At 40.9% G+C, this 16,379-nt stretch overlaps 1 protein-coding gene across 5 annotated transcripts in view; it reads right to left on the reverse strand.

Moving 5' to 3' along the window:
- ENOX1 (ecto-NOX disulfide-thiol exchanger 1) overlaps positions 1–16,379 on the reverse strand; it is a 617,728-nt gene that overhangs the window by 20,931 nt on the left and 580,418 nt on the right. For all 5 annotated transcript variants that reach the window (XM_066380846.1, XM_066380849.1, XM_066380848.1 and 2 more), the window contains one exon: positions 5,821–5,923. In XM_066380846.1, coding sequence (XP_066236943.1) covers positions 5,821–5,923 — 103 coding nt within the window. The remainder of the gene's footprint in view (positions 1–5,820; positions 5,924–16,379) is intronic.

Here is a 16,379-nt window from a genome sequence, read left to right on the forward strand (position 1 = left end):
TTAAACTTGCTTATTTTCCTTTTCCTATAAGTGGCCTGAAGTGACCTCTGAAAATCATTTGACTCAGAAAACCCCACAAAACCATGCAAATCAACAGGTTCAAATCTTCATGTTTACTTTAAGAACATTCACAAAAATGTCCAGAAAAGCCACTACCTATCCAAAGAATGTCACTTTACAGAAGCAGTATGTGACATTTCATTGTTACAATGGTGAAATGGTAGGTATGCCCAGGCCAAACAGTGGGACTGGATACAGGGTTGGTGGCCCAAGAAGAATCCTAAATTACTGTTGCATGAGCTTAAAAATGCAGAGAGCAATGTTGAACTTAAGGGTTTAGATGTAAATTCTCTGGCCATTGAGCACATCTGGGTGAACAAAGCTCCCAAGATGTGCAGAATTTACAGAGCTCATGGGTGGATTAACCCAGACATGAGCTCTCCCTGCCACACTGAGATGATCCTTACTGAAGAGGAGCACATTATTCCTAAAGCAGAAGAGGAGGTTGAACTTATGGCTCAAGTGAATTCAGCTTAAAATAAATGCCAATAAAAGTAAAAGCAAAAAAAAAAATTTGGGGTGGGGGTATCTTCTCTTGCTAATCTATTTCTAGTCTAATTGATTGTTAGACCAGCCAGAAGATCCTTGAGGGGAGAGAAAAGTTTGTTCTGCCCCCAACAGGTGGCGCTGTGGCTGGGACCTCACACTGACCCACAAGGCAGCTGGAGTGGAGATCCTGGGGTATCCGACACAGGCTAGCTGGCAGAAGGTAAGGTTCTTACCATGTCAGCACACCCGATCTCTGTCTTCAGGATCCAGTGGAAGCAAAAGTGGTGAGATATTTTTCTCTTTTAAATTTAGATTGGCAGAAAAAATACTTGTGAAACTAGTTTCTTGGGGAAGTGACTTTTGGTTACTTGGTATGAGGACTCATTGGTTTTGTTTTTCATCTCTGTCTGGTTTCTCTTATCCTATTATATATCCTGAGAGCCTGGCCTTATGACTACCGAGGATATTTTCTCTCTGGCCTCTACTGTCCAGCAGGTACACTTGCTAAGGCACAGCTTGCTCACTGTCTAGCCATGACAAGCTTTCAAAAAGTTTCCTGTGTCTCCTGTTCTTTCCAGAGATGGTCCGTTATCTCCACTGATTGTAAGGTGCATATGCGTCTGGTGGGAACAGGCTGCGGATCCAAGCTTAGGGAATCTTAAACCTACTCTGATCAAGGGAGGAAAGCACATGACTCCATGTATTCTGGAACATCTGTTTAAAGAAGGGTCTCCCCATCTTTCTTAGACAAACACTGGACCAGGCGTCCCCAAACTAGGGGCCGCGGGCCGCATGCGGCCCCCTGAAGCCGTTTATCCGGCCCCCGCCGCACTCCCGGAAGGGGCACCTCTTTCATTGGTGGTCAGTGAGAGGAGCACTGAATGTGGCGGTCTTCCAGTGGTCTGAGGGACAGTGAACTGGCCCCCTGTGTAAAAAGTTTGGGGACCTCTGCTCTGGACTAAACTTTTTTGTGTGGGTTGTACCTTTCTCCACTCTCCATTGGAGAGCCAGGAACAGAAAAGGGATTCAAGGAAAAGGTCAAAATACCTAAATCCCTTTGTTGCTGGTCAGCCCATTGACCCTCTCTGATCTGGAATCTTTACTTAGAGCACATTTCCCCACCTCTCCACCAACAAAGGAGCCCTTCAAGAACTCCTCTGGTTAATTAGCATATGTATAGCAGGAGCTATTACCAAGCTTGAAGACCAAAGAGAGGAAGTATTTCACTGTTACAATTTCAACTTTCATAATTTTATGCTTACAGTTCCGTAGTCTTTTAATCTAACTGTAGCCTGAGTCAGGGCTTCACCAATGAGTTCAGAAAATCCCATATCAAGGAGTCCTGGAAATTTCTCTTTTCTATCTCCTAATCATTTTACCCACTCTTGAGTAAACTGAGTCTGAGTCCCCAGAAAGTAGGGATCAAGCCCAGGGACTCTGGTCCTGGTATCAATTTTTAACTTAATTAAATCAATCTTGATGCCGGTGAAAATAGGTTCTTGTATGGAGTTGCAGAAAAAGACCCACATGTTTTGATAAACTTACCAAAATTCAAGTTATAAACAAGTCCTGAGAATAACATTAAGGTGTTCCAGAAGGGCCCCTGCAACAACTCAAAAGATTTGTTTTCTCTCCTTACAAATGAGAAATATTAAACTAATTAGACTTATATTGGTGTGTTGAACTTACACAGGCAGCGTTGTCAAATAAAAAGATAACACTGGGCCTTCTTTATGTTGTATTTGTACATGTTCTATGTGTTCCAGAAATGCATATATGTAAAATTGCTGACATCTGAGGTGTCCTGACATAGAATGTCTGCCATCAGAATTGTGAGACCACAGCAGCTGGACCTGAGTGTCAGATTGTGACAAGTGTGGGTGAGGTCCGTTCTACTTTTGCATAAACAACCCCTCACTGTTAGACTGCGGCCATCCTGATGTTCTTGTAAAAGGTAACGGTCTGCTCCTGAGTCAGTGAATAAATTAAGATGGGTGAACAGGGACTGGATTTAATATATTTTTAACGTTTATTGATTTTAGTGAGGGAGGAAGGGAGAGAGAAAGAGAGAGAGAGATAAAAAGAGGAACATCTATCTATTCCCGTATGTGCCCTGACCGGGGATCGAACAGGCAACCTCTGGGCTTCGGGGTGATGCTCCAACCAACGACCTGGCCATGGCCAGGGACTGTAATAAATTAATGATTGTGGCTACTCGGTTCCTCCTGGCTCCCTGGTATTGTTTCAGGATTTACATTCCTGCATCTTCCAGGGACATTGGGCTGGACTTCATCCCACTGCAACTTAGTTTGGGTTAATAAAAGTTCTTGTTGTTGTGTGTGTGTTTTCCTAGATGAGTCGAAGCTTTCCTCGGCCACAAGGCTGATGCCCTCACAGCTGGAAAGAAACTATTAAAAAAGTGTTTCCCTTTGGGGTATATCTTCCAAAATCTCTAGTGACTGGAGCACTCATCTCACTGAGCAAAACACATGAGCCTTGATGGACAACTTGCCAGTTTCTTGGAACTATACTGACCTTGTCACCCTCAGTTGTCAGGCAAGCTTGAGAGAACTATGGGAAAAGTGGAATCCAGCAAACCAAGTTTAATTACATGGGATTCCATGAGCTGATGAGAAGGGTTACAATTCTATGACTTCATATTTGAAATAGTGCTGATTTTTAAAATCTTGTTTTCCAGATACAAGGAATTTTCTTCTTTACAGTTTTGTAAGAAGCATTGAAACATTAATCTTTTTTTTTCTCTCTAATTGATTTCTCCAGGCTTTGGAAACTCTCAATACTTGAGTAATTTGATTTTCATGGTAGTACTTTTGTTTGCATAAGTTCAGTAAGAATCTGGTCTCTTGGGCACTGTCCTTCTCTGGAGCACGCCCGCTCCTCCCTGACCTCCACATTACCTTCACCCTTCTCTCTCCTAAGCAGCAAGAGCCTCTCCTTCTGCCTCTGAGACTTTCTAAATAAGCTTTCTCTTATTGAAAAGAAGAGAAGGATCTGTCCTCTTTGTAACAGGACACAACTGGAAACAAGCTGTATTACAAAGCTTTGACTGGAAGGTCATGTTGGAGAGAGAAGCGCAGAAGCTCAGATATGAGCAGAGAGCTTTAAGGAATTAAGAGTGACTTTGGAAGCCCCTTGGAAGAAACAGCTGGTACCGAGTTAATCTCGATTCACAGTAGTCTTTTCTGGTAAGGAATTAAGTTGCTTACTGGGAGATGCAAAAAAAGAACCTTGGGGACCTCTAGGAGAGCGGAATTAACCCATCTGCAGCTATTGCAGGTGTGGTCTGATGGCTAGTATGCTCACGGCTTCTCAGCCTCAAGGGGACTCTGACAATTCAGTCTGAAGATTCCTTATGAAAAATTCCAGCAAAGCAGGTTTAAAAGAGCCTATGTGGTTAATTATTATTCTTGCTGGGGTTATACAAATAATCAGACCAAATTTAATGAAACCTGGCTTATTTTGCAAATAAATTAGTCTTAATTTGGCTACCTTTGATAAAAATGAGGGTCATTTTAGAGAGATAATTGTTTCAATAGAAACTACAATATACCATTATGGATATTAGGTTCTAGTGCTATTCATTGTATTTTTAGTGGGGTTTTTAAAAATGTTTTTCTGCATATAAACTGAACTGGATTCTGAATTTTTCTAGTTTTCTTAACTATTTGGCTGCAGCCCTTCCAACATTTTCATTTTCCCATCAGCTGACGTGGAATCATTGGGAACAAAAACTGCCTGCTTCCCAAGGCCCCGCAGGCTAACGTGGACAGCTTGATAGACGTCAGAGAAATCCCCACAACAGCTCATGGAGAGTCTCCGTTCCTGCTGCAGAAAGCTCACCAGGGACATCTCAGCGGCGGTTCAGGACAATCTATCAGACCGCCACTGCCTGCCTTCGCTCCTTGTGAAGATGATATGAGACAAACATCTAGAAATCTTGATTCCTGCCTTCAGAATTCAGGATCTGAGATTATGGTCAGCTCCAAACATTAACCTTTGTTTTTCTTTTGTTTCTAGAGAACTGCCTTTTATTAAATACCTGACGACCTGCAACACAGGCCTAACTTTTGGAGCCTACCTACATTACCGCCTCCTGAAATGAGACACAACTGTTTACCTGAAATAAACTTTTCTCAAGCCTGAGAGTGGTTTAATGACATATGGAACAATCTACCAACCCAACTTCTGGAATGTGAAACTCCAGGGGAGTTTCAGAGGAGAGAATTGTGTGGGTCCAGGGAAGAGCCCCCCCTGCCCTGCAGGATGGCTCAGTTGCGTAGAGTACTGTCCTGAAGCACCGAGGGTGCTGGTTAGACCCCCGGGCAGGGCACGGATAGGAACAGATCGATGCTCCTGTTTCTCTCTTACTGCAAGAGTCACTCTAAGACGTGCTTCTGTGGCATGCAGAATGTTTTGAGGGAAAGGCAACTGTACCCACACACAGGCTCAGGAGAGACATCAGGTCCAACCCTTCACTGCCTAGAAGAATCTGAATGAAAAGACTTGCCCACAAGGGATTATGAGCAATAACATTTTGACCCACCTTCAGCAGGGCAAACGTTAACTCACTAAGCTTCTGCTCTTCTTATCATCCTGCAGTGACCCTTTGAGTCCCGAAGGCTCATGACCTCATCTCTAGTGAAATCTTTTACACCTCAGTCCTCCTTTCTGTCTCTGACCCTCTCCTGCACATGGGGTCTCTGACTCTCTCAGGCACGCAGTTCCCAAACGTGTGTATTAAACCTGGTTATTTTCTCTTGCTAATGTGTCCCATGTCTGTCTGATTATTAGACCAGCCGAAAGAACCCCGGGGGTAGAGGAAAGTTTGCTCCTCCCCCACATCAGCACCACAGGCCTGGCTTCAGGACGCGGCCTCTCTTGAGCCTGGGAATCTGGCTTGGCTTGGAACTTCTGGACTGAACCCAGCCTGGCCTCTAGTTGGAAGTGATGTATCCAAATTTCGAAATACAGGTTCGTAACATGTGAGATGCAAATTGATGTCTTCTGGTACTCAGTTTTATGCTGGACCAACAACAAATATACATGATGACAGAAGTGGAAAACCCCACTGACTTGTACATTCCTAATTTGAAATGTATGTAATATAGTCCTGACAAAATTAATCTCACCTCTGACCAGAAGACAAAGCTATTTAAATTGTTGACAAATTGGAGGTGAATTAAGTATTATTTAAGTTAATTACCTAAGAATTATTTAAGAGAACAGATGAGGAAAACGGAATTTCCTTACCAATTAGGAGAGCTTCTTTTTCTGACTTTAAACCTTGGCTTCTTTTCTCAATGTTGTTCTCACGGTCTTGGTTGACCAATGCAACTGTCAGCACATTGATTTCCTATAAAGTGAAAAAACACAGGCATTTATGTAGATTCTGTGGATTTCAAGAAAAGCCACCAGCTCTCTTAAATCACTAAAAAAGAGGTCATCACTTATATTTATAACTGAAGATAAATCTTTATAAGTAATTGATCTACAGTATTTGCCCAACAGTAGAAAAGAATTAAAAAACTTAGGCCCCTCGCTATAGCTCCCAGCAAACCAAGTAATTCTCGCAAAAGTGGTAAATTTGGAGCAGACTGCCTTAGGTTTTTTTGTCCATGTTCTGATTAAACTGTTAGCAGAACCTATATTTGACTACAGCTACGTTAACATGTTTATTTCCAATATGAAATTTTTCTCTGTAAAGCATACATAGACTGACTTATAGCATTGCTAGTAAGTTGTGTGGGGGGTGGGGACAGCCTATTGGGAAGGTGAGATAGTGTTGTTAGGACTGTTTAAGTGCAGTAGGTACATATCCTTATGCTGCTTGCTTTACCTGCAAGCAGCAGATAAAGCAACGCTTAGGAAAGTCTTTTCTTTGGAAACTAAAAATGAAGAACTGTACAACAAACCAACAACACATGAAACAATGAGGCTGAACTATTTTTAGTTTTTTCTAAAGTTTTTATTTATTTATTTTTAAAACCATAGAAAAAGATTTAACTCATTCTTCCAGACTTGATATTAGGAAGAGTGATTTAACAGAAAGTCAAATTTATGATAAGAAAACTGTATATATGGGGTATTAGAATCACCAGGGTAGTTGAATTTTGTTGGAGAGAAAGTTCTTACTGATGGACAGGTCTCAGTGAAGAATTAGCACATTGAGCAAAGAGTTAAGGATACTATTTCTAATAGAGGGGGGAACCTGTCAGGGGACAGAAGACAAAAGAGAATTTAGAAAGTCTGGGAAAATGGTTTGGTAGGTGTTACCAGGACTGGAACTGGTTACAGGATATTTAGCTAGCTACTAGAAATGAACTAAATTGGCCAGGTAAAAGAATATAGAAGATTGCTGGGAGTAAAATTGAGCTTATACAGAACACTAGTCCCATCTGAAGGCATTCAAATAAAAAAAGAGAAGAAAGAGAAAGCCTTCAGTGAACTCCAATAAAAACAGACCTATGAGCTGACTTCATATGGTCTTGTATTTTGGAAATCACGGATACTTAAAAATTGACAGGAAAGAAGGTTCTCCTGAAAAATTGCAGTTAGTAAAGCAACATTTGGTGAGCATTTTGGAAGCTCCTCTGAAGGTCACACTTATCTACTGAATATTGAGTGGTCAAGTCTGAGTGCGGGGGAAGGTAGGTGAGGTAAAAACTGGGGGAATCACAGTGCTTTGATGACAGATCAGAAGGAAGGTTCTGGTTGACTAGAAGGTACCAACTGAGGCTTTTGGCTGATGGTTGGAGTGTGCCCATAAGGATAGGGGTCATAAGAGGTATAGATAATGGTCTAAGGTAGTGGTTCTCAAAGTGTGCGCCAGGGCGCACTGGTGCACCCTAGATTTCCAGGTGTGCCCTATGGTATTCCAGAGAAATATGTGCCTGTTGGGGACCAAAAAACCAACAGGGTTTTTGGAGTTTAGATTTTGGGGGGACAGAGGTGTGGGGAATTGGCTGTAAGCTGACAGTCGGCCCAATACCCCACCTCACTTGCCTGATTAGGTTGCAAAAGGCTGTTAAGCTGTGGTGCTGGATTGTTTACACTACCCCCATGTTCCCTGGAAAGACTGAAGGCAAGTTTCTTCTATCCTTTGTTTGGTGTAAAGTTGATATGTATGGTGGGGGTTTTGGATTGATGATTAAACATAAGGAATTGTCTCTTGAAGCCTTTTGGATTTCTATAAAAGAATATGTGGCAATATTTAAAAAAGCTTTAAACATTTTACTACAATTTTCAACATCCTATTTATGTGAATTAGGATTTTCTACCCTTAACACAATTAAGAGTAAAAAGAGAGGAATTCTTCAATGTATTGACATTGAAGAAATGAGAGTTTGCCTTTCAAATATATGCCCAAACATTGAAGGAATCTCTAGGACACATCAGACTCATGTTTCTCATAAACACAAGAATGAAAGAACTTGACACATTTGCTCTGGGACCTGCCGAATTTACTAAATCTTGCTGAGAATGTATCTATATATATAAAAAGATAACTTTTTTGTTGTTTTTTTATTGTTTAACCCCTCTTTTTTATGAATTCTATAAAGCATAACTCAAAAAATGTAACATAAAAATGTTTTTTAATGTCAGAATAAATTTAATTTTGTCATATTTATTTCGTTTAATTACCATAAAAGCACACTTGGACTTTTTTTTTTTAATATTTGACTTAACTATTATACATATTTCTCATAAATTTGTATATAGTGCACCTACAATTTTTGTAGGATTTTAAATGCACCCTGACTTCAAAAAGTTTGAGAACCACTGGTCTAAGGAAAGTCTGGTTTGCTGGACATAAAAGGTCATTAAAAAAGAACATGCTCATATTCTTCCAAAGAGGAATCTTGCAAACCAAACCCAGAAGAAATGCATTCAAGAACTTTAAAACCAAACCAATCCAAAGGTTTATGTAGATGGTAGTAGACTATTTTATAAAGAGGAGTTAGAAGGAAGGGAATAGGAATTCCTTCCGTGGTTAAATTCATTTGGTGTTTTCTGATTAGACTGTGTCAATTACAGTAGAGAAGGCTGTGTGGACACTTCACCTTCCTGGACGAGTAGGGTCGAGAAGCTTGCTGAGTTCTCAGTGGTATGCCCTAAGGGAAGACAGGTCCTATAGGAACATGGCACTGGGTTTCCATGCCTGGAATGGTAATACTGTTGAGCAGAGTACAGGCTCTGTAAAGATCTCCCAACAGAGGAGGAAAGAGGATGGAAAAATCTTAAGTAGGATGGTGATTGTATCACTTAAGAAAAATACAAATAATGAACCCCAGGGTGGAAACAGTGTCTCCAAGAAAGAGCGATCTGATCTATTCACAGCCTGGACGATAATTGGGGACAAATGAAGTTACTGAGAAGAGTTCAGCAGACCACATGCCCACATGAATTGCAAATTGGTGTCTTGGGGCCATCACAGTTGAGGATCCAGGCGAGGGAGGGGGCTGGGCCAGAGCCCTGGTGGCAGAGCAGGAGCCAGGAGGCAGCTGCAAGCAGAGAGGACACTGTGGCCTCTCCAGTGTGGTTAGGTGCCTGCCTCCACCTTCAAAGCTGCGGTCACGAAGCAGGTCCCACAGATGCTCTGAATAATGATGTCTGCAAGGAGCTGATAGAGCCTCCCAATAATTGTGGCTCTCATGATGGTTTAGGGTTGGGCAAATGAGGATGCAAAGATAACAAAGAGTTCCAGGATTATCCTTCTGTGGAAATATTCCTTAAGATTGGACACTGGAGCCTGTGCTCTGCTCACCACAATGGTGCGCTCCCCAGAGACTGTGGAGGAGACACCCCTCCGGCAAGGCTCCCTCAGTAGTCCTGCAGGCCTGGGTCTGACGGGCCCGGGCCGGCAGGTGCCTCACCTGGGGTACACCTGTGAGTTGTGTTCCAGGTGGAGACGGAGGTGCCTTTTTGACTTCCCCAGGGTGGGTGGGGAACTGCTGGGAGGTAGTACCACCCCTAATGAAGCAGATCAGGCAGGCTGCACAGAGGGCTTGCGCGTCATGTTGGGTCTGGAACACTATTCAGTGAAATGAACCAACTCGTGACAACTCAGAGTTACTCCTAAGTCCAAACCTACCCCAGGCCTGATACAAGATCTCAGACTCACTGACAAAGTCACAGAGCTAATGAGATGCATGAATGCTCATGTCATACATTTTGCCAGAGACAAAATTTAAAGTTAATCCGGTGTGTTTTAAGGGCTAGAAGACAGGATAGTGATTTTAGATAGCCACTTGATGGGCTATTCTTTATTTTTCCACTATAAAAAAAAGAGGGAGGGGTGTTTTAATGACTCATTAATCATGGATTTCTTAGAAAAATAAAGTTAATTTGATATGTCTGTATTTATAAATGTGTTAAACAAAAAAATTATAATTTTTGGTAGGCTGTGAGTTTTGGGTAGTTTACAAAGAACAATGTTGGTACATGCAACATCTATCCTCTCTTTCCACGTTTGTACTTCATGCCAGTGGTGGGACTCAAACAATTTAACAACCAGTTCTCTGCCCTAATGACCGTTTTAAGTATAACAAAAGATATTCCAAAAGGTAGTTTATTATAAATATTTCACGCATTTAATACTTAAATAAGAACAATGAAAGAGGTACACAAAACTAGATTATAAGTTTTAAAATATTAATGAAAATATATTAAATGATACCTGACAAAAACAATAAAACTGTTATTTAAAATATTTCCATATTGCTTCTTGATTGGCATCCTCATTTGCAATTTTTTTCACCTATGGATGGAATGAACATTACTATGGGCACTTAGAATACGCTGTTAAACAGATGAACATTAAAAAAGAGTAAGGAATTGTCAATTCGTGATTTCCACATTGGGCAGCTGCCCAGGCGCCCATCTTAGAACCCTGATTACAAGTGCCATTTTAACAACCAGTTCACCGAACTCAACAAAAAATTAGGTATTGGTTCTGCTGAACCAGCGCGAACCAGCTGAATCCCACCACTGCTTAGTGCCTATGAATCTAGATATCGTCCAGTGTGTGTCAAACGAGCTCCCTCATCATGAATAACAAGGCAAAGAAAATACACAGAGAAAATGTGGAACTAAAATAACTCCCAAAGCATTTAAGGTAAACTACCCAATAAAAATGTATGCCACAGACATACATCACATGCCTACTCTATGCCCGGGAACACTAAGTTTTTAAGGATACTGAGTCTAAAGTAGCAAGAAGCACATGCTTACTCAGAGTAAGTAATTCTTATAAAAGATCTGTAAGATTCCACATATAAATGTCTTTCTCTGAGTGGCTTATTTCACTTAGCATAATAATTTCTAGGTCCATGCTATTGCAAAGGTAAGATGTCCTTTTTGTGGCTGAGTAGTATTCCCTTGTGTCAATGGGCCACAGCTTTTTTTATCTTCTCACCTACTAATGAGCAGCTGGGCTGTTTCTAGATCTTGGCTATTGTAAATAATGCTGCAGTGAACATAGGGGTGCATATATTCTTTTGAATTAGTATTTCAGGTTTTTTAAGATATACTCCCAAAAGTGGGACTGCCAGATTAAAAGGCAGTTTCATTTTAAATTTTTGAGGAAACTTCATACTGTTTCCTACAGTGACTGCTCCAATCTGCATTCCCACCAACAGTGCATGAGGGTTCCTTTTTCTCTACATCCTTGCTAACACCCTTGCTAACACTTGTTGTTTGTTGATTTATTGCTGATAGCCATTATGACAGGTTTGAGGTGATATCTCATTGTGGTTTTAATTTGCATCTCTCTGATGATTAGTGATGTTGAGAATTTTTTGTATGTCTATTAGACATTTGTATGTCCTCCTTGGAGAAAGGTCTAAATAGGTACTTTGCCCATTTTTTACTATTATTTATTTATTTATTTATTTAGTGAGAGGAGGGGAGGCAGAGACAGACTCCTGCATGTGTTCTGACATGGATCCACCCAGCAAGCCCACTAAGGAGCGATGCATTACTCATTTGGGATCCTTGCTCTTTGCAACTAGAGCCATTTTTTAGCACCTGAGGCGGAGGCCATGGAACCATCCTCAGTGCCTGGGGCCAACTCCTTCAAGTCGAGCTATAGCTGCAGAAGGGGAGGAGAAGAGAGAGAGAGAAGCGAGAGGAGGTGGAGTGGAGAAGCAGATGGGTGCTGCTCGTGTGTGCCCTGACTGGGACTCGAACCTGGAACATCCACATGCCAGGCTGATGCTCTACCACTGAGCAACTGATCAGGGACTGCCTATTTTTTTTTTTTGTATGTTTGTATTTTTTCGAAGTTAGAAGCGGGAAGGCAGTCAGTTAGACTCCCTCATGTGCACAAGCAGGATCCACCTGACATGCCCACCAGGGGGCTATGCTCTGCCCATCTGAGGCATTGCTCCATTACAGCCGGAGCCATTCTAGTGCCTGAGGCAGAGGCCATGGAGCCGTCCTCAAAGCCTGGGCCAACTTTGCTCCAGTGGAGCCTTGGCTGCGGGAGGGGAAGAGAGAGACAGAGAGGAAGGAGAGGGGGAGGGGTGGAGAAGCAGATGGGTGCTTTTCCTGTGTGCCCTGGCTGGGAATCGAACCCAGGATTTCCACATGCCAGGCTGATGCTCTACTGCTGAGCCAACTGGCCAGGTCTGGGTCTGCCCATTTTTAATTGAATTATCTCTCTGTCTGGTGTTGAGTTTTATGAGTTATTTATTCTGAAAATTAACCCCTTATCAGATGTATCATTGGCAAATGTATTCTCCCATTCAGTGGGTTCCCTTTTTATTTTGTTGGTTTCTTTTGCTGTGGAAAAACTTTTTAGTTCGATGTAGTCCCATTTGTTTGTTTTTTCCTTTGTTTCCCTTGCCAGAGAAGATATAACTGCAAAAATATCACTACAGGAAATGTCTGAGATTTTACTGCCTATGTTTCCTTATAAGATTTTATGGTTTCATGACTTACACTTAAATCTTTAATCTATTTTGCATTTATTCTTATGTATGGTGTAAGTTGGTGGTCTAGTTTCATTGTTTTGTATGTATTTGTCCAATTATTCCAATACTATTTATTGAACTGTCTTTACCCCATTGTATATGTTCTTGCCTCTTTTGTCAAATACTAATTGACTATAAGGTGTGGGTTTATTTCTGTGCTCTCTATTCTGGTCTATCTATCTCTATGCCTGTTCTTGTACCAATACCATGCTGTTTTGATAACTATGGCCTTGTAGTATAGTATGATATCAGGTAGTACCTCCAACTTTGTTTTTATTTTTCACAGAAAATATTTTTGTAATTATAAATGATGTTAGATGTTTACCAGACTTACAGCAGTGAATATTTTGTAATATATACAAATATTATCATGTTGTAAACCTGAAATTAATGTTATATATTAATTATATCTTAATTTCTACATAGAAGAATAAAATACTATATATTAGTCTTTTAAAAAGATCTATAAGGGAAGCTTATAGGAAGTGTCAGTAGCTGGAACTGGAGTTTGGATTTTATTTAGGAGGATTAACTAATGAGCAGTGTTCGGTGGATGAGTTACGTAACTAATTCTGAATTTTAGATTACTGGTTTGGAGGCAACTGAAACTGGAGGCAGGGAGCCAGGTTGGAGCTCACTGCAATCGTCTACAGGCTGTCCTCAGCACAGTTCCAATTCTATGACAGTGACATAACCCAAATTTTGGTGTATGTAATTCAAAACATACCGTAGCCTAAGTCACTTACCTATCCTAACACAGTTGTAAAATCATAATCTAAAGCAGTGGTAGTCAACCTGGTCCCTACTGCCCACTAGTAGGCGTTCCAGCTTTCATGGTGGGTGGTAGCGGAGCAACCAAAGTATAAATGAAAAGATAGGTTTAACTATAGTAAGTTGTTTTATAAAGATTTATTCTGCCAAACTTAGTGAAAATCTGACATAAAGTACTTGGTAAATAATTATTATAATAGGCTTTAACTTGCTCTAACTCTGCTTTATAAATTTTATAGAGTAAAGTTACTTCCCTACTTTATAAATCACCATTACTATGGAACTGGTGGGTGGTTAGAAAATTTTACTACTAACAGAGATACAAAAGTGGGCGGTAGGTATAAAAAGGCTGACTACCCCGTGATCTAGAACATAAAAACACAACTAAGCCATAGAAAAAGGTAAAGGGCATAAATATACTGTACCATACACTGTATTGCATATTCTTCCACTATGCATAACCAAACTAGTTTGCCCACATGTATTACGCCCACTAGTTCATCTGTAAGTATGAAGCTAATGACATAAGCCGAAAAACACGTCTCAATTTTTTAAAGATTTTATGGGAGTGAGCATCATAAACTCAAAACATTGTATGTCCAGACTGTCATAACCCAAGAACCCCCTGTATTTTTTTTCATCTCTTCATGATGAGGGTCCAAATCACATCAGTGGTATGCAAAATGAGAGATATTGAAGAGGTTGAACTAAAAATATCTGGCGATCTGATAAATGAGGAAAATGTTGAGGATAAGTAGCTGCGTCAGTGAACAGAAAAGTAGAGAAAGCAAGAATGAGAGAAGATGATGTGTTCAAGTTTGGGAATGTTGAACTTAGGGCTTTGTGATATCTTGTCAAGATATCTGGGAGAGAGCAGGACATACAGGTTTTTAACTTAGCAAGGCCCTGACCACTGTTCTTATGAGTGTTAATTAGGCTTGTGTTTGTAGCAAGCCACCTTGCTGTCTTCTTCCAGGACAAAGGAAAGGCTTGCTTACTGTTTGATATAAGAGAGTGGGGTTTCTCAGGTTCAGCAATCCTCTCCCCAGAACGTACGCCCAGCAGGTGCCGGGGGATGAAGCCAGGACAGCTGTCTGGCAGCACATGATAAAAGCTCAAGTGGACAGTTGCCAAAACCTATTCTGAGAACAGTCCACTGCAGTAGGGGCAAATGGACCATCCTGTTAAACACTAAGGTAGCACATTTTCAAGGACAGCAGAGGACATAACCAGTTTATGCTTCATCATTAACTGTGGAAAAAACATGGTTTAGGTCATAAGTCCTACCTCAAGAGTTTTATATTCTCTACCAAGAATGTTCCAACTTGTCTATTTAGTAATTAGGCAACACATTTTGCTGGGACATTGGACCATGAGTAGCAAGACTTTGCCCTTTTCTTAAAAACTTCACTGTCCCTCTTACTTCCTCCCACCCCAGGTCGCTAGACAGTGGAAGGGACCTGAAAACAGGAAAGTTTCATTATTAGAAACACAAAGTCATGAAGATTCTTTTTCAGTTATCGCATTCAAGTTCTTTACCCATGGATGCAATATGCCCCAAAGGATGATGTATTTACCAGATGTTCTAGAAAAGGTGTTTCAGGTGCCTAGAGGTTGCAACCTGGACATGGGTAAGAGTAGATGGGGTTGGAAGTAAGGAGGTTACTAAGAACAAATTGTTAACAGCGTGCAAAGTACACAGAGAGAAAGGACTCTGGGAGAGGAATCGAGCATTTCTTCACAGCTAGGTCAACAGGATGATACAATAACATTGAAAGGAGGTGGTAAGAGCACTGCTCACTTAACAGAGTAAAAAAAACCTTCAGACTAGAAAATGCACAACAGGTAACAATTCTGCACTTGGCAGGAGAATGAACAAGATTATCTAATAAATCTTCTCTCTTACCTTTAACTGTAATTTCTGTGACACTTAGAATCATTAAAGGGCTGAGAGAGGTTTTCAATAACTAGAGACTAAATATCATGGCCTTATTTATTTATTTATTTGACTTCTTAAAGAGTTAGCTATTTGAAGGCAGAAACTTCCCCTCTAAGAGTCCTTACCAATTACTCTGAGCAATAATTAAAGTAATTTATCCATTTAGAAAAACTCTCTTTAAATAATTTACTGAGCTGGAACTGTACTTTGTTGTTTTGTTTTTGTCCCCCTCTACCTATCCCAGCTAAGAACCAAGAATAATGGCTTCCCCAGTTTATAATATCCTTTCATTATTCTCTTCATTTCACTAATCCTGTGGCCTTCTTAATTTAAGTGTTTTCTCTCTACTGCAAAGCTTCTGGAATATGTGGTGTTCGCCCACTGTGCCTACTGCCTCCCTACTTGAAATCTCTGCTTTGTCATCAGTCGTGCCATCAAACTCGCCTTTGAAAGATTTTCAGTGACTTCCTGTATTTTCTCAGCCCTCTTACAACATGACATTTGACATCATTGACACCAGTGCCTCTTAGACCATCTTCTTTGCTTGCTTCTGGTACCTAAGGGGCCCTGGTCTTTTTCCTCCTAATTTTTTGATTTGTCATCGCTGGATTTTCACTTCCTCTGCTGGCCCAGCACACCTGGAGGAGAAGGTAGCTTTGTTCTTTTTTTCTAATTTTGGTACTTGCTCATGTTTAGTCACCGCTTTTTCTTCTTTATTGCCTTCTATCAGATTTCTTTCATTTTCACATATTCAGCAGTCATCACACTTAATTTTTAAATGTTTCTTATTCACCTGAGCAGTAGGCTTGTCTGCTTGAGTTTACTGTGACCCACTTCAAATTCCAAATGAGAGTTGCCATGAGGTGGTAGGCGGGGCATCCTTTAGTCTTCCACTAAGAACTGGCTGACCTTGAGCCAGGCCTCCTCTTTTTTCTTCTCCTTTCCCTAATCCCATTTTTACACAAACTCCAGGTCCCATAGCTCTCAGAGAAATCTATTCCAGGCCACCTGCAAGTCTTCCTGATATCAACGCATTTTCTACATCATTTATGTCGCAGTTGACCACTTACTTATACATTTAGACAGAACTGACTCTCACCTCTGTTTCTTCAACGACACCAGCCACT

This window comes from Saccopteryx leptura, chromosome 4 (genome assembly GCF_036850995.1).
Source record: "Saccopteryx leptura isolate mSacLep1 chromosome 4, mSacLep1_pri_phased_curated, whole genome shotgun sequence".
In the NCBI taxonomy this organism is placed as follows: Eukaryota; Metazoa; Chordata; class Mammalia; order Chiroptera; family Emballonuridae; genus Saccopteryx; species Saccopteryx leptura.